The 24,711-nt window shown below is 36.9% G+C and overlaps 2 protein-coding genes and 1 long non-coding RNA gene across 8 annotated transcripts in view; 2 read left to right on the top strand and 1 right to left on the bottom strand.

Annotated features, from left to right (window-relative positions):
- Positions 1-15,624, bottom strand: part of atp2c1 (ATPase secretory pathway Ca2+ transporting 1) — a 35,963-nt gene extending 20,339 nt beyond the window's left edge. Inside the window, exons 1-3 of one of the 2 annotated variants that reach the window (XM_082148960.1) lie at positions 15,540-15,624; positions 5,398-5,502; positions 2,948-3,064 (exon numbers count right to left, since the gene is read on the bottom strand). In XM_082148960.1, coding sequence (XP_082005086.1) covers positions 2,948-3,064; positions 5,398-5,502; positions 15,540-15,563 — 246 coding nt within the window. In that variant the 5' untranslated portion in view covers positions 15,564-15,624. Of the gene's footprint in view, positions 1-2,947; positions 3,065-5,397; positions 5,503-9,927; positions 9,951-15,539 lie in introns of those variants that run through there. The other variant, XM_082148959.1, reaches the window with a different exon arrangement.
- On the top strand, positions 10,107-11,396 carry LOC309483267. Its single transcript, XR_014200529.1, has 2 exons — positions 10,107-10,283; positions 10,466-11,396. It is a non-coding gene; the product is annotated as an uncharacterized lncRNA (long non-coding RNA).
- An 8-nt stretch (positions 15,625-15,632) lies between the features above and the next one.
- Positions 15,633-24,685, top strand: ubxn11 (UBX domain protein 11). Of its 5 annotated transcripts, none has more exons than XM_082148907.1 (14): positions 15,633-15,688; positions 16,994-17,119; positions 18,493-18,528; positions 18,780-18,896; positions 18,975-19,072; positions 19,275-19,329; positions 19,809-19,891; positions 20,058-20,348; positions 20,496-20,573; positions 21,356-21,506; positions 21,594-21,697; positions 21,781-21,845; positions 21,967-22,104; positions 23,343-24,685. In XM_082148907.1, exons 2-14 carry the CDS (start codon positions 17,038-17,040, stop codon positions 23,494-23,496), a joined length of 1,452 nt encoding a protein of 483 aa, XP_082005033.1. In that variant the 5' UTR covers positions 15,633-15,688; positions 16,994-17,037; the 3' UTR covers positions 23,497-24,685. The 5 variants fall into 5 exon arrangements, with proteins under 5 accessions (XP_082005033.1, XP_082005030.1, XP_082005031.1 ...); XM_082148904.1 differs by having other exon boundaries at positions 16,994-17,126; positions 18,494-18,528; XM_082148905.1 differs by lacking the exon at positions 15,633-15,688 and adding an exon at positions 16,579-16,909 and having other exon boundaries at positions 16,994-17,126; positions 18,494-18,528.
- Positions 24,686-24,711: the final 26 nt, after the last annotated feature.

The raw sequence follows: 24,711 nt of genomic DNA, 5'->3' as shown, positions 1-24,711 counted from the left end.
GTTGAGACAAAACAATGGCAGTGACATGTTTTAAAGTCCCCCTGTAGTCAATAATTTTATCCCTTAAAACTCATATTTGATCACCAAAATGACATATTTAAACATGTTTTCCTTGGAAAAAAAATCTTCATGCCTTAAAATAGCTTTTATTTGAGTATATGCGGTTCTATGAATATGCAAATAAGCCCCGCCTCCACTCATTGACATCAGCTCAGAGATCCACTCGCTGACGATCACATGTTGTGTGATTGGTTACAAGGTAGTTTGTGACATCAGAAACACCAGCGTTTCCAAAGCGCATTTTTGAGACTTTTTTTTTTCACAGCCGTTTAAAGAGAAAATACTCAGCAATGGTGTTGACTTATGATTTTGTACATGGTTTGTCTTAAAAACCACAAAGACATTTTCGCCACAGGGGGACTTTAAGATATGTCAGCGCAAATGAATTTAATTTAAAGGGATAGTTCACTTTGAAACTAGACACGAAACGAGCGGTTTGTGTGAGAAAACGAACAGTATTTATATCGTTTTTACCTCTTGTACACAGCCACGTCCAAGTGATCTGAGAGCGCGGGCGGGTATAGATATATACAATAGAAGTCGCATTGGCTACTGCAGTTCATTGGAACGAAACCGTAGCCAAGGCGACATCTAGTGAATATATCTATACCCGCCCGCGCTCTCAGATCACTTGGACGTGGCTGTGTACAAGAGGTAAAAACGATATAAATACTGTTCGTTTTCTCACACAAACCGCTCGTTTCGTGTCTTAGGCCATCAATGTGTACTTACGATGGGGAATTGTTTAATTTGGACGATGGGGAATTGTTTTAATTTGGACTCTGTGCATGCTCTTTGAGACAGTGACCATCGACCTGCATTATATGACTGACACACAAGAACGGTTTGACCTAAAAATATAAAAATTGAAACTACTGCGGAAAAAAAGACACCTACATCTTGGATGCCCTTGAGGTAAGCTACAACATACCAAAATTTAATTTCAAAGTGAACTATCCCTTTAAAACAGCTCAAAAGTGCATTTTAGTCTGATGCAATGCTTGCAGTGGATTGACACTTCTTAGACAGGAAATGTATGTTATTTGGTTTATTTCAAAACCCCCAAGGTCACCTGATAACCAACGGCACCAGAAATGACTAATGACATGCTGGTAAAGCTCTAGAAAGTGAAGATTAAAATGATGGGAGTGTGGGTTGCTTTCTTTGATTGGCCACATACAGAGAATGCAGCTTTAATCTATGTCAGGATCTGACACCTGCGGATCGTCGCGTCTGCATAACCGGCAATTAACAGCATCACGCAAGATGAGCTCATCATTTCTTTTGAGCGAGCAATACAGCAGACTTTTTAAAACCACACCACGGCCACACAGTAACAGGCAGATTACACACGGGAAAGCAAAACAAACTGGGTTTGACTTTGCTGTCTGTTGAAAGTCCTTTGGCGTTCTCTCACGTCTACCGTGACACATCAGGATTTACGGCGTGTTTTTAAGCTTAGGGCTGGTGGCGCTGTGATAAAAATACCATTGAGAATTTGAATAAATCAGAAGGGAAAAGAAAGAAGTATGGGAGATTATTTTAAAGCAGTGCTGGTGGTCGCGCCTGACAAACAAAAAACCCTGTCTGATACGTTCTGGTCCGTGAAGCATGGTGCAGTAAACGGGGAGGGTGCCTAGAAGAGGGAGAGGGGGGGAAACAAAAGAGAGAGACCGAGGGAGGTCGGCACATCCCAAAGCAAAAAGCGAATGTGAAGTGACAGATTAAAGGCATGACAGCTTGTTGCTCTTAAAGCGACTCTCTGAGACGCAAGTGATACCTCAGACAGCTTTGTTCACAGACTCAGACGCTTTTACTCGCCCAAAAAAACAAGCATTTTTTACTGTGAAAAGCAGAGGTAAGACAAAGGTGAAACTGAGCTTTGGCGTCTTCAGAAAATTTGTGTGATCACAGGTGTTAAATAAGACAAGAAGCCACCTTTGTAATTAAGAAGTAAAAAGATTAACGGTAATGAGAAATAAAGGCCAATACATTTTCACGCAACAATTATCAGCATGAACCACATGTCGCACTTGACAGTCGTGACATGACATATTTGTGCTACAAGTTTTCCAGTTAGAAATGTACACATGCTTTGCCATTTTAAAGAAATGAGGGTGTAAAATATCGCACTGCAGGGAAAGCCAAAAAGGATGAAGGCGACAAAGTGTGCCAGCTCTGAAGAAGGCCCGGGTGACTGTGGGAAAAAAATACAATTCCTCCCAGTTATAATGCTATATTTAGCCAATCAGCACAAACCTCCTGACCAGAGTGGACTGAAATCTTTTTTTTACAGAGGACAGCGACTTGTCATCTCTATATCTGAAGAAAGAACTGGATGAACCGGGTCGTTTTACAGCTTTAAGGCATATTCACAATAGTGTTATTGTTTGTTGCAAGACTTCAAATAGAAACAATGCTTATGGAGCCCTTCAAACAGGGTGCAAAAATTCACAGTGACATTTTTTTTTTTTTACACAGTGTGGGCCAATAAAAGTGCGGGCTGGGAAAAAATATATAATTTTTATGATTCTGTCTACAACCCCACAGCAAAGGAAGTCATATTTACAGTCTGAACTCAACAAGATAACATTACAGTCTTGCTGATTCACAAGCAAATAATTCTTATCTTGCTTTTGAGCCATTTCCTCATTCAATCATAATTGTTTTTATTTTATTGCTATTAATTTATAATTTTTTTTGTAATTTTAATGTTGACTCTGTACGCATTAATTATTCAAGTAAAGAGTTTATAAATAATTGTTTTAAATTAATTAGATAATATTTCTATTAAAATGTAACTTAAAGGACTGTGTTATTGTGTTAGTTTTGGTATCATATTAGCAAGTTAAGGATTTTTATTTATTTATTTTTTTAGCCACCCAACCTGAGATATATATTTTTTCCAGAGTGGTTCATCTTCGCTGATGTCAAACTCGTTCCAGCCATGGTAGACGCGACGCCGTGAAACCTCCTCCTGGGTGAGACCGAACTGCAGGTCAGCCTAACAGAGGGAGAGAGGGAGGGAATTAAGTCAGAAAAATGCAGCCTTCCCAAAATAACACTCATCAGATGTGTAACCATGACAACTGACATTAACCACTAACAAGTAAGAATGCTGGAGCCATGGAAACAACTAATAAAGCCAGTGTCCTGGAACTTGAGCTTTAGTAAGTCTCTTGTTAGACAGCAGTCACCCACAATGCATCTCTGCTCCCTGTGTGGAGAAAGATCTTGAGACCGGAGCACTGCATCGTGAACACGAGAGAGCATAAAAAGCTAGATCCCTGCACCTAAAGACCTGCTGTCTGGGCAATATTAGGAATGGGAGTCAAAATATTGCTGAGATCAACCAAATCTGACCGCTTTGTATTATTTTACAACAAACTTCTGATGGCACACAAATGGAAAAACAAGTTCTGTTTTATTTTCTATTGAAATAGTAATAACCAAGGCCTACTATTCATGGCTTAAGTGCTTCCTAGAGACTGTGTCAATTGAATGTTGATGACAGTGGTCTTCAAAAGACTCAGAAGATGAGCAGATGGTCATGTCAGTGTGGTGATGGACATGGCACTACAAGCTCTATCATCCACGCTGAGGCTGCAAGAGCATCCCAGCACTCTCTAATCTTCCTGGCGTGATTCATTAAGGGACACTGTGTGATATCCGCAGGGATGGGCTTTGAATTCCTCAGTGTCAAGGCATTCAGTCTGTGCTTTTGGTGCATGTTTGACTGCATAACGAAATTCAATTGGGCTTTCGCTGCTGCTGTTTCTATAGGTTGTTGCTATACACTCAAAGTTTAAAGATTTAAACAAGTAGAACATGATCCAGGATCAAGATCCTGAAACATAATTCCTATCAAACAATCATAGTCCTACCCCTGACCCTGGCATTAAAATCAGATGGCAGTGCTGATCCAAGAACAACAAAGAATATTGACTTAAAGTCAACACTCAATTTAGTTCCTAGAAATTGTTTTCTGGAATGCCTGATTATAATTGGTCAATTGTGGCATTCTGCAGTCAAATATTTATTTATTAGTAAAATAACTACTTCACATTGTTATCCTGATTTTGCAATAATGACGGACTATCCCATATCCCACTGGTCCCATTTGTGACCAAAATTTACTTTTAAATTTGAAGGGTCTAGAAAGAGTTGCAGATTAATTTTACTAGGGCTGGGTATTGGCAAAGATTTCACGATTCAATTCACAAGCTTACGATTTGATCCAATTCCGATTCTCCATTAAATTCAATTGAATATTGATTCATTAAAGTAAATATCAGGTACAGTACATGACAAATTTTATTAAAAAAATATTTTAAATGTATCATCTCTTAAAATTATCTGATTTGTACAGGCTACCTACATTTAAATTACACAAAATGTAATATACGTTTTTATAATAATAACTTAAATGACGATTATGTTTCTACTTTTTTTTTGAAATATAAACATTTAAATAGTGGCTGTCATAAAAACATGACAGATCTATTCAAACATACATTAAATATTGTAGAACAGGTTAAGTATAAAATACAATGTATGTGTATACAGTGCATATAATATTAGCAAAATGCTACTCTCTAGAGTTCATTATCTAGCTGACTAACGAGTGTATGGCTATTAAATTACTTTTCTGAGCTAAATGTAACATTTCGTGACTTTGTTTACAAGCGGTTTTATTGACGTCTTTCACAAGTTGAAACACTCACTGAACGTTCATTCAACATGATGTGGAGAGCGCAGTTCATGGTTGCGCAAGCCTTTGGAAATGAGGAGAAAGCGGCACATCCGCGCTATGTTAGACGCGATATGTAAACGGCCCCTAAGATCTACGGGCGATGTGTGTGCATTTTAATGAAAATAGAGCGCTCGCTATATCGAACATTTTTATATATCGTTACCGATACCGTTTTATCGCCCAGTCCTACTTGGGCATTTGAATAAATTGCATAGAAACAGTCCAAACCAACAATAATAGTTCAAAATGTGGCATGGAAGAGATATGCAACTGTACTATGGTCAACAAACCCTTTTTTATAGTCTATTTCGTAATCAACAACCTTGAATGACTCAAGTCAAAACAAAGAATTCAACAATTCTGTAGCAAAATGACATTTTGTCTGATAATTATATAATTAAATAATGTTATATGAATAGCATAATTGCAGGGAGTTGCTTTTTGTTAACTTGTGCAGCTATTAGAGATGTCAATAAATTAAATATCTAAATGCAAATAGTTAAAAACAAATGAACAGTGTAATACATTTAGTCCCTTTTTAAGAAAAGATCATGAAAATAATGTGTGACATGAATATACTGTACCTGCAGTGTACAGGCAGCCTCGTTCACAGGTAGTTCACTGGCTTTCTTTGAAGTCAGTACTGGAACCATGGTCTCATTTTCACAGTGGGGTTGATACTCGGCAAGCTGAAAAAAGCGAAACAAAAATAAATATTTTAAACAGATTAAAACACAACATCAACAGAGGAGGATGTTAACATCTAAAACTGATAACCCATGTGATCTCACAGAGAAAATGTCATCATAAACTAATCTCTCCTCAAAAAAAAACATGAGTGCAATGTACAAAAGGATTACAGGACCAGAAACTTTGACCCCTTCAGAGCTGCGCATGGAAACCATAAAAAAAAAATCTACGCAAAACACAAGGACTATTTTGACCAGACCAACCAGGCATAGGACGGAAGTAAAAAATCATCTGAAACTTTCTCAAATTGCATAGGCTTTCAGCTACAAAAAGCACCATTAGAGCAAACCACAGCTGTGCCTCAGTCTGACTGGAGAAAGATCGTCCGACAGCAATAATGGAGCGCAACAGATGGACTGGAGCGCATTAGGGGAAGAGAATGACATTAAAATCTAGATAGTCATGAACATCAGGTTCAGCCTCACAAAGAGCATTATGAACATCCTTGCAACATCCTATCCTATTTGCTTTGCTGCATATTGATCTGGTCAACTAACCAGAATCTTTTTTTCCAGCACCATCTGCCACCCAAACTCACAAACAAACATACAAAGGGTGATTCAGTATCAGTAAACAACAAACAGACAGGATTAATATAATATATTTTCAAATATTCTGATGAGAACACGAGCAACACTTGCCTATGCAAAACTTGGCCGCTGAAGTGTTCTGGCTGGTTACTGAATCAAGTCAGCAGCACCATCATTCCTTGTTCAATATTAGTTTATAAGATTGGGATCAGTATGTTTGTTATTTTTACATTATACTTTTAAATATTCAAATGTATGCACCCTTGGTGAGCAGAAGAGACTACTTACAAAAACAAAGAAATCTTACCAACCCCAAAATTTGAACGGTTGTACAAGTCTAAAGCATTTATGGATTGCTTGAAAAACAACACGCTTTGACTTGTCAAATATGAACAATTGTCATTTTAATAGTGGCCAGGGTCAAACTACATTCTCTGCCAGTTTGTTTTTTCTAATTTCAGGAAGTTTCAGCTTCCCTTTGACCAATTATTTACGTTTACTATAACTTGTGATATGTAGATGAACAGAAGTTAAGTTAATGAAATGTAGATATATTCTTGGGTCATTCGGAACTACCCAAGGTTAAATGTTCAGAGAGTTTATATTAGTGTGCTATGTTATAAACAAACTAGGTTACAGTGGAAAGAACAAAACCACCCAGATGGGTGTTTACATTTTTAAGGCACAACATGCAAATCGAAACAAAATCTTGCTGTGACTAGATTTCAGGACACGGCTGCAAAAGAGACCAGACAGACAATTCGCTCAGAGCCCATTCTATCTAAACACTCTGACAATGTCCTTTTAAGAGAGCTCCCCTCAGGAAGGATGTCCTTGTAAGTCGCTTTGGATGAAAGCATCCGCTAAATGAGAGTGATGCCCTTCTAAATGACAACAAAGAGAAGACGACATAAGAGATCTTAAAAGAAATAGAAAATCAGGGCTACCTTTTACAGTCCGTATCATGTTAAACATCAAATCCAGCATGAATCGTACAGCGACTTACACATCAGCTTAGCATCTTCTTGAAGTGTTACACATCATTCTTCCTACACTTTCACTCAGCAGTTCCAGCGTAAAGCTAAACGTATCTTACTGAAGATCTAGTGAGTCTGAGCCTGAGCGGATTCCCATAATCAAGAGTGGCAACAGCTTAAACCTGGATGAGCCAATCCCTTGTTCTCACCTCTCTCTGAACAGACTCTTTAAACTAATGAATAAATGCTATCTGAGCTATCCGGGTCAATTTGCAAATTGATGGTCCTAGAGATGTCATGATTCCTCGATTTAATTCGAGTACTACATTTTTCAAAAAGTCCTTGATTGCTTCGATTAACCGGCAAATTACCGCAAATGGTGCATTCCACAGATGAGAATCCATGAACCGCATTATTAGACAATTTTCAAAGGCTGCATGATGTATTAAAACCATTTAAAAATCATAATATAGCATAGTGCAATTGTGAAATCCCAAAGGCTGCGATTCAGTTAAATAAATCTATGCGCTGCGGGTTTCTGGGTGAAGTGCGGTACTCCATTTCTGCATATGCTGCAAGTTAGTGTTGCTTATAACGTTCATCTGGGAATGCAACGTGTGCCATTTCACTGGATTTGTAACATAAATCATTAATACACCTATAAGCCAACACAGGAGAATACATCAATATGTTTCTAAATGTGCTATATTGCATGTTTTGAATATCCACATGTTCTTGTTCAAGAAATTACAGTGGCTGCAGCTTCGTAAAGTGGCCAAATATTAAAGATTAAGTAGACATTTGAATTAAATAATTGTTGCCCAATATTAAACAACAATTTGATCATGCTGTATATGTAACAACAACAATCAACAGGCCGTTGGCGCCCTCTGTAGGCATTTGTTATAATACGTAATGTACATAAAATGACTGTTTATATTATATACATTACATTGTGGATTTTAAGAGTGTCGGCCAATAAACCCATATGATTACTTGCTTTTTAAACTTTATTTGAAACTTTTTATTAAACCGATTATTCGTCAAAAAAACTGACCGATTACTTAGCCTAAATAATCCTTAGTGACAGCTCTAGATGGTATTGTACCGTGGTACATTTTTGTACCATGCAAAATGCATACCTACTCCGAAACACCCTGACACTTTATCATTGTCTGTTGTCATTCGCAATTGTGAACATTACTTTTGGGACAGCAGTTTGATTTATAATTTATTCCAAAATCAAGTTCATGCACAATGTAAAAATATTTTACATGTTAAAAAAAATTGGTATCACAGTGTTTATTTGTCTAACCGGTGCCCAAAAAATGTAATTAAAAAAAGGTTAGAGCGGTAAGATTTTTTTATGTTTTTAAAATAAGTCTCTTATGCTCACCGAGGCTGCATTTATTTGATAAAAAATAATAATAATAATAAAAAAAAAAAGTAAAAACTTGTATTGCGAAATATTACCCCAATTTAAAAGAACTGTTTGCTTCTTAGATATGTTTTAAAGTGTCTTTTATTCTTGTGATGGCAAAGCTGAATTTTCAGCATCATTACTCCAGTCTTCAGTGTCACAGAAATCATTCTGTTCAAGAAACATTTCTGTGAAACAGTTGTGTGGCTTATTATTTTTGTGGTTAATACATAAGAACAACATTTATTTGACATTTATTATACACCTCTGAAATATGAGTTTGTCAATTTTGATCAATTTAATGTGTCCCTTTTCAAAAAAAGAAACCTAGGTTATCAATTAACTGATGAGCTATGGTGGAGTTCTTAAAATATATTCACGCTTGTGTTCAATAATAAAAAAAGACAATTACCGGTAAGAAGCATCATGCCGGGTTTGACGTCATTAAACACCATTGATTCTTGCATCTTTTGTAATTTGTAATGTAGTCGAGTTTGAAAACAAAAGTTTGCAGTTGTTGTATATGAACTACTTTTCTGGTACATTTTGTCCATCCACTTTCTTTGAATGGAAACAGAAGCTCTGACATTCTACTGGAAAAAAGAATAAAGAAAATTGGTTGGAATAACCTTTAACATTTTTAGAGATCTAATAATAGCTCAACATCTCTCTAACTGTATTAGGAATATGATGTGGCTCTATCTATTATAACTAAGATGTGCTATTTGATTTGACAGTTTTTCCTCTACATTTACATCATGTTTTAATAGTAAAACTCTAAATCAGTTACTGACAATTGTGATATCGAAAGCAAGATCAGCCATTTAGCTTCTCACTTAGCTGGCGACACACATCTAAAATAAATAAATAAATAAATGAATCAAGCTTTAATTGTTTTTGCATCTCCCGGGCCCCCGATCTGGGTCTCAATTACAAACTGTGCCTGGTTCTCCCTCTGACAGAATTGGGCCAAGCTGCAGGTTCAAGGCCATAAAGACACAGAACAAACTGCTCTCTCAGGGTTCTCCATTAGATGATCGAGACTGATCGTCTGCAGGCCGCTGAGAGGCACAAGGTCACATTCACTCTAGCAGAGCCTCCACGGAGCTGAAACCGCACCCTCTCCCATCAACCTCTCTTCACCTTTTCCAACTGTTCTAGGGTAGGAGCTTACGTATGTGGTATGAAAAGAACCTGTTAAGAAATGCTTAGTGCACAAAAAGAAGAAGGAAAAATGCAGTTCACTGACACCCCAGTGACAAAGCCCCAGCCATGCCCTTAACAAACCTCCACCTGACGTAAGCTGAGCCTTACACAATGCTCCTAAACAAACCAGAAAACAAATCTTTGAATGGCCACACCTCTATTTCTTTGATTTTCACCAGTCTACGTAAATTCTTGGACATTTGATAGTCAAAAGTCAAGGGGAGGGGAAACCTTTATTCCTTTACTTTGTGTTGTGTAGGTCAGTCCGCATTGCTCCTCAATGCATTTCAGTCCTTCTGTTTGTGAAAAAAGTGTTATACACGTATCTATTAAGAGTAAGAGAGACACAGAGAGAGAGAGAGAGAGAGAGAGAGAGAGAGAGAGAGAGAATTCACACATAATTTCTCTTACCATGTACAAAGCTGAACAGAAGTCGGGTTGGGCGATACACAGAACATTAAAAATATTTTCAATACTATGAATAAATAATTTTTTAAATTACCAACATCGTGAACACCTGTACAGACTGTGCCTTAGATATTTTCTGTGCTGTAACTTTATTGCTTATTGCTGTAACAATAACTTTAGTTATTGTATTAACTAACATCATCTAATAATGAGCAACAGCTAAATTTGTTACAGTAGTTATTCTTCTTAGGCCCCGTTTACACGAAGGGAAGACGCAGATGTTTCCCTGTGGTTTGGCCTCTCATTTACACGAAAACCCCATTTTATCACAGAAAACTATTTTAAAAAACTCCGGCCAAAGTGGATATTTCTGATAACGGCGGTTATGTATTGCCGTGTCAAGAAACGGGGTTTTAGGTTCTCAAACGTCACATTATGTGCCAGAAAAATGCTTAACGTCATGTGAGCGCCCTATATTTACAGTTCTGATTGGCTTGCATGGCTTTATCCTTCTCCCTACACTGCCGCACATAGTTTTGGCATAGTTATGATGGCGTATTTATGCGGGTTGACGTAAATGACAACTTTTTTGAAAACGATGTTGTGTGGACGATGTTATTATTGAAAAAGGGGGGGGGGATTCGTTTCTCTAAATACCCGGCTATGTGTAAATGTGGCCTTATTATTCCAAGATATTTTTAGAAATGTCTCAGTATTTTTCATCCATATAATGGAACTCAGTTGTCATCAAAAAATATTTTATTATGCGTTTCAAAGATGAAAAAAGTAAAAGGTTTGGAATGACATTGAGTAAGCTATCCCTTTAAGTATTAGTGGAATATTATAAGAAAAAAACATGTGATATGATATTATTGACACAGCCCAACTAATAAGTGTGAAATTATGAACAGTGCTTATAAATGCCCTATTAAGCACAACTAATAAGATGAGAATAAAACATATTCTGAGAAAGAGGTCTATTTGGTGTGTTAGTGACCAAATTAAAAGGAGTAAACCTTGATTCCTTATTTACATAGCGGATTAAGGATACAAATTCAGCATAAGAACAAATAAAAGATTATCATTTACAATGGAATAAGTCCAGGCTCAGAGATCATACAGTTCAGCGAAAACAAAAAGCACTATTGTCAACTTTGAGAGTCTTCTCTGAGAAGAGTGTTGTTGAAACAAGAACAGAGCTTCCCACAGAGAAAGAAAATCTTTTTTTCTCCAAAACCAAGGTAAACAAGGGACCAAATATCCCAGCACTGGCTGCTCAGCGGTGGGAAAAATCGAAAGATTGATTCCACTTGTGAAAATAATACCAAACTAAAACTTTCAGGATTGCATCATAATGTTATACTGAAACACATGCCTTACTTCCTAATTAATCTCACAAAAACTTTTGTTCTGAATTTGTTGTTGCATTTCCTTAAAATTGTGCATTTCTGAACAAGACTGGTTTAGGCCCCGACATTCATGATTCTATATTAAAATGTCGATACAATGTAATGTATTTTCTCTGGCTCTTGTTTTAAATGATGTTGTCCCGTAGGGCTGGACGATTTTGGCTAAAATCATAATCGCAATTAATCAAACAAGTTACCTCGATTACGATTATTTTATTTTTTCTTTCTCATATGTCACTGGGCTTATACTGTAAATATGTTCACGGTTATTTTTTTCTAATGAAAGAGTGCATAATCCTATCTTTGTGATTCTTAAATAAGGAAACACACAGATAGCTATTGATGCTTATTTATTAAATATTTCAAACAATTGAATCAAATGCACTGTTTGCACTGTTCATATTCGGTAATGTGATTGTGCTCCAAGTGTTGAAACAGATTGGTGGTATTACCTTTGGTCGCTATAACAGTTTTTCTGCAGTGTTTGCATTTGACTTGAGTTTGTTCGGTGTCGTCTTTATTGAAGCCAAAATGTGTCCAAACAACGGACACTGCGTGTTTCTTTGGTACAAGCGGATCCGGCTGATTCTGAGTTGACTCTGTGTTTGAGTTCAGTTGCTTCAATTTCGCAGACTGGACGGGGCGGAGTCACGTGACTACACGCGGTAATATGTTTTAAGGGGAAAGTACATTAACACACAGTGGGCGGAAATATTAATAGGATTTTAAAAAACGAAATAACCGACTTGGTAAAATTACGTCGGTTATAGGCTCTGAATTTCGGTTTCGATTACTTTTCGATTAATCATCCAGCCCTATTGTCCCGTTATTATGCTCGTTGTTGTCATCTGTTGACGTTGTACAAGCAGAATGTGGCAGTAGCACCTCACTGCAGTACACGAGATACAGGGGGTGGAGTTGGATCCAGATCTAAGGGGTGGAGATTGGTAGGTTTAGGGGTGGGTTTAGGTATATGTAAGGTGGGAGGAGTTGGATCTGGATCCAACTCCTCCCTCTGGATTTCGTGTTCTGCAGTGAGGACCATCTCGAATGTGGCGGTTGGTCGGTGTGGTATTAGTCCCGCCCCTCCTCCACTGTGATTGGACAGTTGGGTAAAAAGTGACAGTGATGAGCGCTGCGTTTTACCCAAAGTTGAAAATTCTTCAACTCTCGGCGACCTGAAAAAAACGCCGAGCGCTCAGCACTTCAGCGTGAAAAAAAACGCTCAGCGCCTCGTTACGCTCATGGCGTTTTAAAAACGCGGCGCTCCCATTGAAAACAATTGAAAAAATACGCCAGCCGCGTGAAAAAACGCTTTGGTGGACAGGACACACGGTCTATGCGCCTCGCGTTTTTGCAGTTGAAAAAAAAAAAGCAACTTCGAGTGGAAAAAGCGCCCGACGTCATCGCGTTTTCTTTTTTTTATAGCGCTCACGATTAGACTGACAGGACAGCTGACTCGGTGGTTGCTTAGCAACATAAAAAAACGCAGCGCACTGCCAGTTCTGTGTGATTGGGGCCGATTGGCAGTGCTGTGTGCCTCGCGTTTTAGAACCTGAAAAATGCGCAAGGTGTGATCGGGGCCTTAGGGCAGGGTTTCTCAAACTTGATCAGGGTTGGAGCTAAACTGTGCAGGACAGTGGCCCTTCAGGACCGAGTTTGAGAAACCCTGCCTTAGGGTATAAAACAAACAGCGACAAAAATCAGCAACCACACACTTCCAGAATTTTCTCAATCTTCAATCTGTCTCCTAAAGCTAATGGGAGCTTCACAAGTTAAATGCACTGCATAGTTATATATAGATGGAGCAGGGGCTGCTGGGATAGAAAGCAGTTTATAATCTTCCTCCTGGCTGTCCTGACAGTGCCTACAGGCAGAGGCTCTCTGGAACTATTAGATAGCAGAGAGATGTCAGTCCACAAGTGCTGTGAGAAACAGAGAGAAACAGAGGACAGGGCAGCGGCAGAGAGGGAAATCCAGTGGAATGAGGCGGTCTTCTTCACACACGCAAATCCCATAACACACACATGGAAAGAGCAAACATATACCTTACTCATCATCCAAAAGGTGACCAGTCAGACACCCACTAAACTCTCCCTCACCTCCTCAGTCATACACAAACACATCAGACTAAAATGATCAGCGTTGCACAGAACTATTGGGTATTACTTCAGCCTGAAGAGCGCAACACTGACCGCCCGCTTTTAAGAATCCACGGTTATGTAAGTACTTGCCCTATTCAATGTCTCCACAGGGACTTTATAAAAAAATAAGTTCTGAGATGAATCACAAAATTACAAACCTAATTTAAAGCAAAAACAATACAATACACACTGCAACACATGCATAATACAATTTGTCACAATTAACCAGCGACATAACTGGTGGTTTCTTATTAAAACTTGTGTGAAACGGAGAGAATAAACTTCAAACGAACCGGGTTCACTTCACTTTTGTTCAATACGCATTTAAAAGAATCGTCTCTAATCACACTGAGAAACAACGGCTTTCAGAGTTCGCTTATTTATACAACCTTTTTCTTAATTAACTAGACTAACTGTAGGAAATTAAATTAACACAACTTAAAAAAAAAGTTTAAGACACAAAGAATTGATGCAATTAGAGTACAAAAATCACATTGAATCTGCACAGGCCTAAATGTTAAGCCTCAATCTGCACATAAGGTGTGTTCATTTTATGTTGTTGTTAAAAACCAATCTCTCTATAGATATAAAGAAAGGGGTTTTCACTTCCAGAAACCTATTGTTGTGCTCTATTATTGCCTATTATTATATAACTAGTGGCTCACATTAACTAGTCACGTGACACTCGACTGTTTTTTTTTGTTTTGTTTCACCTGCAGGCACATCAAAAAACGCAGAAATATGTTGACAGTCTAACGTGACGAGTCTGTGGCAACAATGCAATAGATCACAATGGACATATTATTGCAACATGCATGTCTGCAAATTACAACGACACCTATGGCACGCAATAACTGCGAGAAAAACCTCCTTGACTTCGGTCATTTTATCTGATCAAGTGTTTCAAAATCTTGAACTTGCCTACAATGCCTAAACATGCTGTCTAGGCAGGCATCTAACTAAGTTTTGAGAGACAGCCTACATGAATGCATTGCATTCCCTCTGCCAGAGCACGATGAACTGGACTTTTTGTCAATGGTGCTTGTAAAAGCCTCTAGTCAAACACACCACACAGTGGCAATGGACTTTAAACACTGCATTAGCCAGAGAACGACGGCAGGTTGGCTGGGGTGCAGTTTAACTACTCATGTGATGCTTATTTGGTTACTCTGAGGCCTATTTCTCGAAATAATACAATAGTTCCTGCCCTGTTTGTTTAGGTGCAGACAGTAGATAACAGCTGAAAAATCAGGACACGTTTGACAGGATGTAACTATAAAGTGCGCGCGACTGTATGTCAGATAAAACCGCAAAAATCTATATTTTTTTCAATGCTCTACTACAAATATATGTGTTACATACGACCAAAATAAACCAACTCAATCCCTACTCTTTGGCTGGATCATGTATCACTTATTCTCACTCTCAACTAAAGTTTCAAGCGTCCTCAGCCGGAAATGCGCTTAAGTGCATCCTACTGATTTCATCTATAACACTAATACATGTCACGCGAGACGGTTAACGTTAACTGGTTATTTTGGCTGGACACTGACAGCACAGCACATGACGGCTGACCTTAAACCTTCTCCCGTCGCTTTTCTAGCCTGTGTGCGTTGCTTTCCGTTGAAGCCGTTAATTTGAATGACGGTTCTCGCCGAGCGCGAGCGGCGACACCATGCTTTCTGCTAATGTTTAAATCACACCAGCGAGCTTCTAATTATGCTTTAGCTGTGTTTCATGGCATACATTCACACACAACGTAGTGTGGAGTAACGTCTAAACAAACGAGGCTTTGTCTGAGCCTCGCAGTGGGTATTTTAGAGCGCTATAAAGCCGGCAATGGCTCAAGGAAAAAGGAAATATGTCTTTTCTTGAAACTTACCAGCGGGTCCTTTTTCTTTTGCATCTTCCGTGAGCTTTCGTCGAGTCTGCCTGACGGCCACTGATGGCGTAATCGCGCAGGGCACGCAAAAGGGGCGGGGCAACGGAAAGAGACTTGGGAACTGTCAATAAACAACTCGCTGATCGCAAGCAAAGAAAAGTTGTTGATATAGTGGCATTGATGCGTTCTTAGAAATAAATTATAATGAGTGACTATTTGCACTAGGAGTAAATGGCCTCTGCCAATAACATAACTAAGTATAACAAGTAGGCTACATGACAGCTTCTTTGTCTCTAAATTTTGAATCTAACGTTAATACTATTGTCTCTTTTTTAAAGTTATTTTCACTTAAACAGAAAAAACAATAATACAAATAATCGAACCAAAATAAATCAAATAAAGTCCAATAATAATAACAACAATCTTTGTTTATGGTTACCTTAAAGTGAAGAATAGCAGTCTAATGTTTGTCTCAGGGTTTTATATATATATATATATATATATATATATATATATATATATATATACACACACACACACACACACACACACACACACACACACACACACACACATATATATATATATATATATATATACACACACACACACACATATATATATACACATACATATATATCTATATACATATATACATATATGATATATGTATATATGTGTATATATATATATGTATATAGATATATGTATATATATACATATATATGTATATACATATATATATGTACATACATATTTATATATATATATATATACATACATACATACATATATATATATATATATATATATATATATATACACACACACACATATATATACATATATGACTTTTGTAATGTAATTTTATATTTTGTCAATTTTATGAGGATTTTTTACATTTCTAATTTTTTTTTTTTGTGTGTGTGTCATTTTAGCACTTAACTTATATGTTATATTATTATTTCAGTTAGTTGTCAAATCAACTACCAATTTTCTAATTTTACTAAATTTCTAATTTTCGCTTTTCATCTAATATTAGGCTATTTTAATTACCTTGTTTCAGCTTTATTTCAATGAACGAAAACGAGTTTTAATAGTAACAGTAACAGCAATGCACGTTTTTGTTTATTTAATTTTTGTTAGTTTGTTTCAAACTTTTAAATATATTGAGTTCATTCCCATATTTATTTTCTTCAAACTAAAGTAAACGACCAGATCTGCAGCGCCACACAGTGGAGATTTGAATAAGTGACTCTTTCTCGTTTCCAACGACAACTGTTCAAACAAACTTCCCAGCACTGAAAACAAATTTAGTTTAGCACAGAAATGCGCGTGTAACTTAAAAAACAAAAACAAATAGGTTAAAGGTGTTGCTTTTCTAAATATCGTGTTCTTGGGAATCAGGAGGGGTTGTGTTTTACATTGTTTGTTGATACTTTTCTGTATTCTAGACATGATCTTCTTCAGAACCGAATAAACTCGTGTTTTTGGAAACATGAGCTCACCGCTGTCCACCCTGAGGAAGAGCAAACGAGCTCCTCTACCAGAGATACACAGAGATGATGATGATGATGATGATGATGGGTAAGTGATGACAAAATGCACTAAGCCTATAGTGAATGTTAAATACTGACAAATACTAAATCATAAACACGTGTGTATATTTTATAAAAAGCTAAACATTGACACTAGAAAACATTCAATTATTTTTTAGGAAATCCAACTGCGCTAGAAATGACATTCTAGACATAATTTTTCTCTGATTATCACATAAATTGTCATATATACAGTAACGTTACAGGCCAAAAGTTTGGACACATTACTATTTTTAATGTTTTTGAAAGAAGTTTCTTCTGCTCATCAAGCCTGCATTTATTTGAATACAGAAATACAGAAAAAAAAGTAATATTGTGATATATTATTACAATTTAAAATAATTGTTTTTCAATTTATTATACTTTAAATGATCATTTCTGTGATGCAAAGCTGAATTTTCATTACTCCAGTCTATCACATGATCCTTTAGAAATCATTCTTATATGATGATTCATTATCAAAGTTGGAAACAGTTCTGCTGCTTAATATTTTTTCATAACCTGTGATACTTTTTTAGGATACTTTGATGAATAAAAATTTTTTTTTTAAAAGAAGCAAATGTTTTAAAAATAGGAATCTTTTGTAACAACAATATACACTACTGGTCAGTAATTTGGGGTCAGTCATTTTTTTTCTTTCTTTTTTTGAAATAAATCAATACTTTTATTCAGCAAGGATGTGTTAAATTGATAAAAAGTGATAGTAAAGAAGATTTATATTATTAGAAAATATTTTTTTATTTTGAATAAATGCAGTTCTTTTTAACCTTTTATTCATCAAATATATTAGGCAGCAGAACTGTTTCCAACACTCATAATAAATCAGAATATTAGAATGATTTCTAAAGGATCATGTGATAGACTGGATGTCACATGTGACACTGAAGACTGGAGTAATGATCCTGAAAATTCAACTTTGCATCACAGAAATAAATGATAATTTAAAGTATAATAAATTGAAAACCAATTATTTTAAATTGTAATAATATATCACAATATTACTTTTCTTTTCTGTATTTTTGATCAAATAAATGCAGGCTTGATGAGCAGAAGAGACTTCTTTCAAAAACATTAAAAATAGTAATGTGTCCAAACTTTTGGCCTGTACTGTACATACATATATAGCTCTCCCTCTCTCTCATATATATATATGACCATTTTAACTTCGATTAGACAATTATGTTAGGTTCCTGTTCTTTGAAAGTCTGCTGTAGCCTTTTATTGAAAGACGTTCTTAAATGTCAACACAATCATATTGCATTTTTTAGAGTTACTATGCTCAAAGTTACTGCGTTACAAGAATGACCCAGACAATCTTTGAAATAATCAGATGTCGTATCTGTTTTTGTGATCTAGGCAAAGAAAGCCATACAAAGAAAGGTCAGACACTGGTAAGACTTATAGACATTTTACAGTTTCCCCATCTCTCCTAACAAGCAAATGAAATGGCAAGATAAATGCCAAGAGTCACAAGAGTTTGAACTGCTTTTCCAATGCCATACTTTACAGATGATATAAATGGCAGGTTTCAGTCCATATATGATAAAAATATACAAAATGCAAAGAACACAATACATCAATACAAGAAATAAACCATCTGATCATATAAAATCACTTACATGTATACATTTTTATGTTTCAGACTACGAAGCTAAATTATTCCGAAACATATTCCCGCGAAACCAGCCAGCGCCACACATCACGGACAATCTTTCCACCGTAAGATCAAAGGTCATGCAGAAGAAGGCGGCAAAAGAAGGTACCATGACTGAATCGACCAAATAAAGTAGATGTGTCTTCATCGTGGTGTCTTTTAAATCTTCTCTAAATGTCACAGCTCCACCGAGTGATTTTGAACTGATGTCAAGTATGATGCAGAAGATCAGTCAGCTTGAGAGAAAGGTGAAAACTCAAGCTGTGGATATAGAGCATAAGGTAAAGACACTTGCTTTATTCTTACAGTCTCACTGTCCAACAGACTAAACACCTAAATCTGCTTTGCTGTACATTTTAAGTGTCCAAGTTTGTGTTTATAATTTATCAGTGTTATGTCGGATGTCTCTGTGTGCACAAGTGATATCATTTTTCATGCGTCATGTTGTATCAGCACTTCTTTTTCTTACACTTCCTGCTCAAGGCAAGACGAATAGCAGTTCTGGAAGAGAAACTGAATCTTTTGCAAAAGGCAAAAGGTAATCATTATTAATCAAACAGGAGTTAAAATTGCAGCAAGATAGAAATAAAATCAATAATATCACATTACAATAAGAACCCATAAAGAAAACACATTATTACTAGATTTAAATACCTTTTAAATCCCCAATTCACCTTACAGTAATGAGAAAAATATAATCATATATTATTTAAAATTGCGATTTATATAATTTCAAGTATTTATTGTTGTAATCTATGGTGTTTTTAATAATATAAAATAAATGTAAGTATTTATTGTAATCTGTTCTGATTTTAATTAAAATATATATATGTATCCATATATGATTCTCATCATTGTTTTAACAATTTTTGTCATAAGAATCAAATGAGACATGTCAAACATCTGGACATTATTAAAGGGTTGAATCGATGATTTGGGGTTCTTGCTAATACTTTTAACCAGTTTACCAGTCATATAAAAGCTTGTCTAAACAAATGTGTTTGTCTTTGGCTTTAGAGAAATCTGGAAGTAATGAGAACCAAGATGAAGAATTGGTTCAACTGTGCCTCAAGCTTCAAAACCAAGTGTTGGAAATGGAGGTGAGGAGCTTTGTGTGATTGTTGTGAGGTTTATAATGACATTTTCTTCAACCTGTCACTAATGCATGTTATGGGAGGCAGAAAACAATACACAGGTTATTCCTGTATAATTACAACAAAATAGTTATTAGCAGCTCAACACAATGGCATTTTTCCGCCCACACAGAAGTTTCTAAATGATTATGGAATGATCTGGATCGGAGCTTATGACGAGCACGCTAACAGCCAACTTCCTCCAGTAACTTGCACACGCAAGAGTTTCAAAATGAACTATGACCTGGTCATGCAGAACATCCCAGATCTGAACATTGTAGCAGGGGAAGGGGAATCCCATGTGACCGCCATTCCCGGTGGGGCCAAACTCACCCAGAAGTCTTCCATACCTCTTTGGCTCTACAAAAACGGCATTGTCATGTTCAGTGGTCCATTCCGCTCCTATCAAGAGCCGACCACACAGGTTCAGTTGTTTTCCTGCTTTCGACTTACAGTACATCACTAAATTTGACTACAGAAATACTGTACATTTCCTACAGCCCGCTTCGGTTTACTTTTAGATGAATGAGCAAATTGAGTGTTCCTTGTAAGATTTACCTTGTTGTTGCAGGAATGCATGCAGGACTTGATGGATGGGTTTTTTCCCTCTGAGCTTCAGGAAAGGTTTCCTAATGGTGTGCCGTTACAGGTGTGTGTGTACTGGGAATTTATGCAGTTATCATCATTAGTATCATTACTACAATTACCATTGCTCATATAGGGTTAAAGTTATACCAAACCCCTAACCCTACACTAATGTTTTGGGTCTGTAAGATTTTTTAATGTTTTTTAAAGTCTATTACGCTCATCAAGGCTGCATTTATTTTATTCAATCAAAAATACAGTAAAAAAAAGAAAAGAAAAAAAAGTATGTCATGAAATATAAAATTTAAAAGAAAGTTTTTTTATTTTGATATCATTTTAAAATTTAATTTATTAATGTGATGACAAACCTGAATTTTCAGCATTATTACGCCAGTCTTAAAAGGATAGTTCACCCAAAAACTTCTTGTTCCTCATGTTGTTCCAAACCTGTATGAGTTCCTTTCTTCTGTTGAACACAAAAGAAGATATTTTTAAAGAATGCTGATAATCAGGAAATTATACTATGGAAGTCAATGGTTACCATCAATTGTTTACCAACATTCTTCAAAATATCATCTTTTGTGTTCAACTGAAGAAAGAAACTCGTACAGGTTTGGAACAACATGGGTGAGTAGATGACAAAAGTTACATTTTTGGGTGAACTATCCCTTTAGGTGTCACATGATCCAAGTGTACAGTAGACATGCATTATACCTTTGACCAAATCTTGTGACCTGTTGAGAAGACATATGTTTTTTTACTAGGCATGTGTAAAATCCCATAGACTTGAATTAATGGAAGGACTCTATGTTTATTAGTTATAATGTTCTTGAACCACACAAACAGGTTCATGACAAACGGGACGAGGAGTTCGTAGTGAGGCGACCATGGTCTGAGTTTCCTGGAAGAGGACAAACTATAGATGGAGAAAGAAGGCAGTCGGTGGACAGATCTGAGCAGACCTTCTCCACAGCGTCAAAACAGAGTCAGATACCAGGTTTGAACCTGTTATTGGTATGACTTGACAATGTACTGCTACTGTATTATTGTACTTTACATCTTGGATTTGAATCCATCTTCTTAGGCAAAAAACTGTCTATGGAACAGTTTCTGCGAAAGCTCCCAGAGACTGTAGTGAAGGCAGGCAAAGTGATTAGTATACGCGACTCAGTGAAGGCTCATCTACAGGTCAGTATAGTCATGTTTCAGTCTGTTCTGTTTAGGGTCATTCAATCACATTTCCCATTGAACTGAATTTGTGTTTTGTTAAGGGCGTCCCTGATGGTGCCAAGAGTTATTCAGCAACCACTGTGGAAACATCCGCTTTGAGAGAACGGTATCAAAAACCTTATCTTTAAGTCATGACCAAACAAAATAGCTTTGATATATAGCATAAAAGTCGATTAGAGTTGCTGACTTGAATAATTCACTTTTCCAATCCATGTGGTGTGATTCAGGGAGATAGATTTGACACTATCTGCAAAAGACGTCACCACACTGCGAGTGAAGTCTGAGGATGGTATGGAGACATTTATCATGAAAATGTACTTCACTGAGACTGTTGGAGATCTCCGTCATTACCTGGACATGAAAAGGTTTGAGATTACTACTAGCATGAGATGTACACAACTTGATTATATTGATTTTAAATAACGTTAATTAACATTTAAGTCACAATGAAATCAAAATTGACAATTCTTATTTTCTTAATTTAATATTGCAGTTTATTATAAATTATTTATCCATGCAGTTCATTCTCTTTTTTTTTTATTCACGTGCCCTCGTAATCTTTTCTGATGACATGTTTACTGACACGAGGGCAGGACAACCTGTCACTCATTTGAAATCACAACAATAGCAAACCACAATTATCTAATGATCCAATCAATTCCTGAAGGACCAAATCTTATCTTGCCCTGAAGTTTTTCTTTTTCGGGAAGCCATTTCACTTAAATATGCGGCATAATACGAAAGACCATCACGACTTCCATTTCATGGTGACTTTAAGGCCAAATTTTAAAGGGATAGTTCACCCAAAGATGAAAAATCTGTCCCTCAAGTTGCTGCAAACCTGTATGAAATTATTTTTTTGCATTCTGTATATTCTTTCCAAAATGCACTGTATCTTATAGATCAGGAGAAATGCAGATATAAATACATTCAATACTGAAACGTAACAACAACAACAAAAATGCATGAAATAATTAAAAACCCACAATGTATTATAGCCCCTTTCACACAGCGCTTTGAACCCGGCAAATTGCCGGCAAATTGCCAGAGCGCCTTCTGTGTGAACGCAAACTCGACCCGGGATTTATGCCGGGATCGATGCCGGGTCGGGACCTAGTAACATTGCCGTGTTCAGTCCCGGAACGCGCGCTGTGTGAACAAAAGCCGTAATAATGCCGTGTCGTATGTGATGACGCTGAAGCCGGGATCGTTCACCAGCTGTGAAACGGTACGTAATGCGCAAGTTTATGATCGAATCAGAGAAAAAAAATGCACAAGCGTGGTTTCTCGAGAGAGAGATCGCAGCTCATAAGCAAACTTAAGACGCTGCTGAGATTACAAGTCACATCGATGTCACGTGTCTTTACGGCATTTTTACGGGTTGTGTGTGAACGCACTCTCTCTGATTCCGGAAAATCACTGGCAGTGTGAATGAACCAAAATCAAACGAACCCGGGTCAAATCCCGGGTCACTTTATCCGTGTATTTTCCGGAATCTCTGTGTGAAAGGGGCTTATGTATGCAGTCTATAATTATAAGCAGAATTACTGCAGAAGTTTTCATACTTTTCCAGACAATAATTTGAGCCAATCTATTTTGACAGAGGACCGGGTGCTGCGCCATATGACATCATTAGCGCATTTCCACAGCGGTGCTACAGTGATGACACCCAGACGCTTCTGTCCTGTGGCCTGACTCCAAATGCAGCGCTGCTCCTGCGTCCACAAGCTGCATCTCACAGACAGAACAACGCTTAACTAAAACTGAACAACCATTCTCACGTGATGTTAAAAAACGAGCATGCATCATCATTAGCACACTTTCACAGCATTGCCGACTCCAAATGACTCACTGATCATACAGCAACAAGAATGTTTTAGAAATTAATAAATCCATAATGAAATGTCCAAACACATAAAAAAAAAAAAATAGAACAATCAATTTGATTAAATTATAAATAAAAAACAACAACTCAAAATCATAGTATTTAAAGGGATAGTTCACCCAAAAATGAAAATTAGCACATGATTTACTCACCCTCATGTCATCCTTGGTGTATATGACATTCTTCTTTCAGACGAATACAATCAGAATTGTATATATATATATATATAAAAAAATCCTGGCTCTTCGAATATATAAAGCTTGGAAGAGCCAGGACATTTTTTTATATAACTCCGATTCTATTCGTCTGAAAGAAAAATGTCATACACACCTAGGATGAAGTAACACACTTGAGGGTAAGTAAATCATGGGCTAATTTAAATGTTTGGGTAAACTATCTCTTTAAGTTATGATAAAATGGACAACTTTATTTTTCTGTTATCTGTAAATGAACCAGGATGTGACAATATGCTGTCGAAGTGGTTTATGGTTTGTTAAACTCCCATGTTATTTTAAATCTTTCAACTGTTGAACATATGGCACTATTTATATACATTTCCAGGGAAATGTTTTAACTTATAAATTGTCTTTGTGAGGTCAGTTACACTGAAACATCCAGCTATTACTGGGTTTGGCTGTTTGAGCTACTCCCGTTTTTTTGTAGAATACTACTACTTTTCTGTTTTAATGAAAATGGAAATTTTATCATTCCTATATTACCAAATTATAATTAACTATTAGAAGTTCTAATAATTTCTATATTACCAAAAGAGAATATGGGCAAGCAGGGTGGGTCCGAGAGCCGTAGGAACGGTGCGAGGCCGGTGGCACGGGTGTGAATGAGCGTTACCTGGACGCCACACCAGCCTTGAGTCCCACGGAGGAGCTCCGGAAGGATAAAAGGAGGAGTGACGACAGTGCAAGACGAGAGAGGACCAGGCCTGGACCATTTATGTTGTGTTTTATTATGTTTCTATGCGGCAGCCGTCCATGAGGGGCTGCCGCTTTACTTTCATTTTGTAGTGTCTATCTATTTTGATATTAAAGTTTATGTTGAACGTTCGCCGGTTCCCGCCACCTCCTTCCCT

Source organism: Leuciscus leuciscus, assembly GCF_965113295.1.
Source record: "Leuciscus leuciscus genome assembly, chromosome: 20".
Classification (NCBI taxonomy): domain Eukaryota; kingdom Metazoa; phylum Chordata; class Actinopteri; order Cypriniformes; family Leuciscidae; genus Leuciscus; species Leuciscus leuciscus.
Note: the sequence above shows the minus strand (reverse complement) of the source record. Positions and strands in the feature narration are given on the sequence as shown.

What these genes read in the sequence shown, in the direction of transcription:
- ubxn11 (XM_082148904.1), top strand. Translation starts at nt 17,038, where the DNA reads ATGAGCTCACCGCTGTCCACCCTGAGGAAGAGCAAACGAGCTCCTCTA. An exon ending in CTGTGGATATAGAGCATAAG is followed by an intron (nt 19,073 to 19,274) that starts GTAAAGACACTT and finishes TTCCTGCTCAAG; the next exon opens with GCAAGACGAATAGCAGTTCT. An exon ending in TCTTTTGCAAAAGGCAAAAG is followed by an intron (nt 19,330 to 19,808) that starts GTAATCATTATT and finishes CTTTGGCTTTAG; the next exon opens with AGAAATCTGGAAGTAATGAG.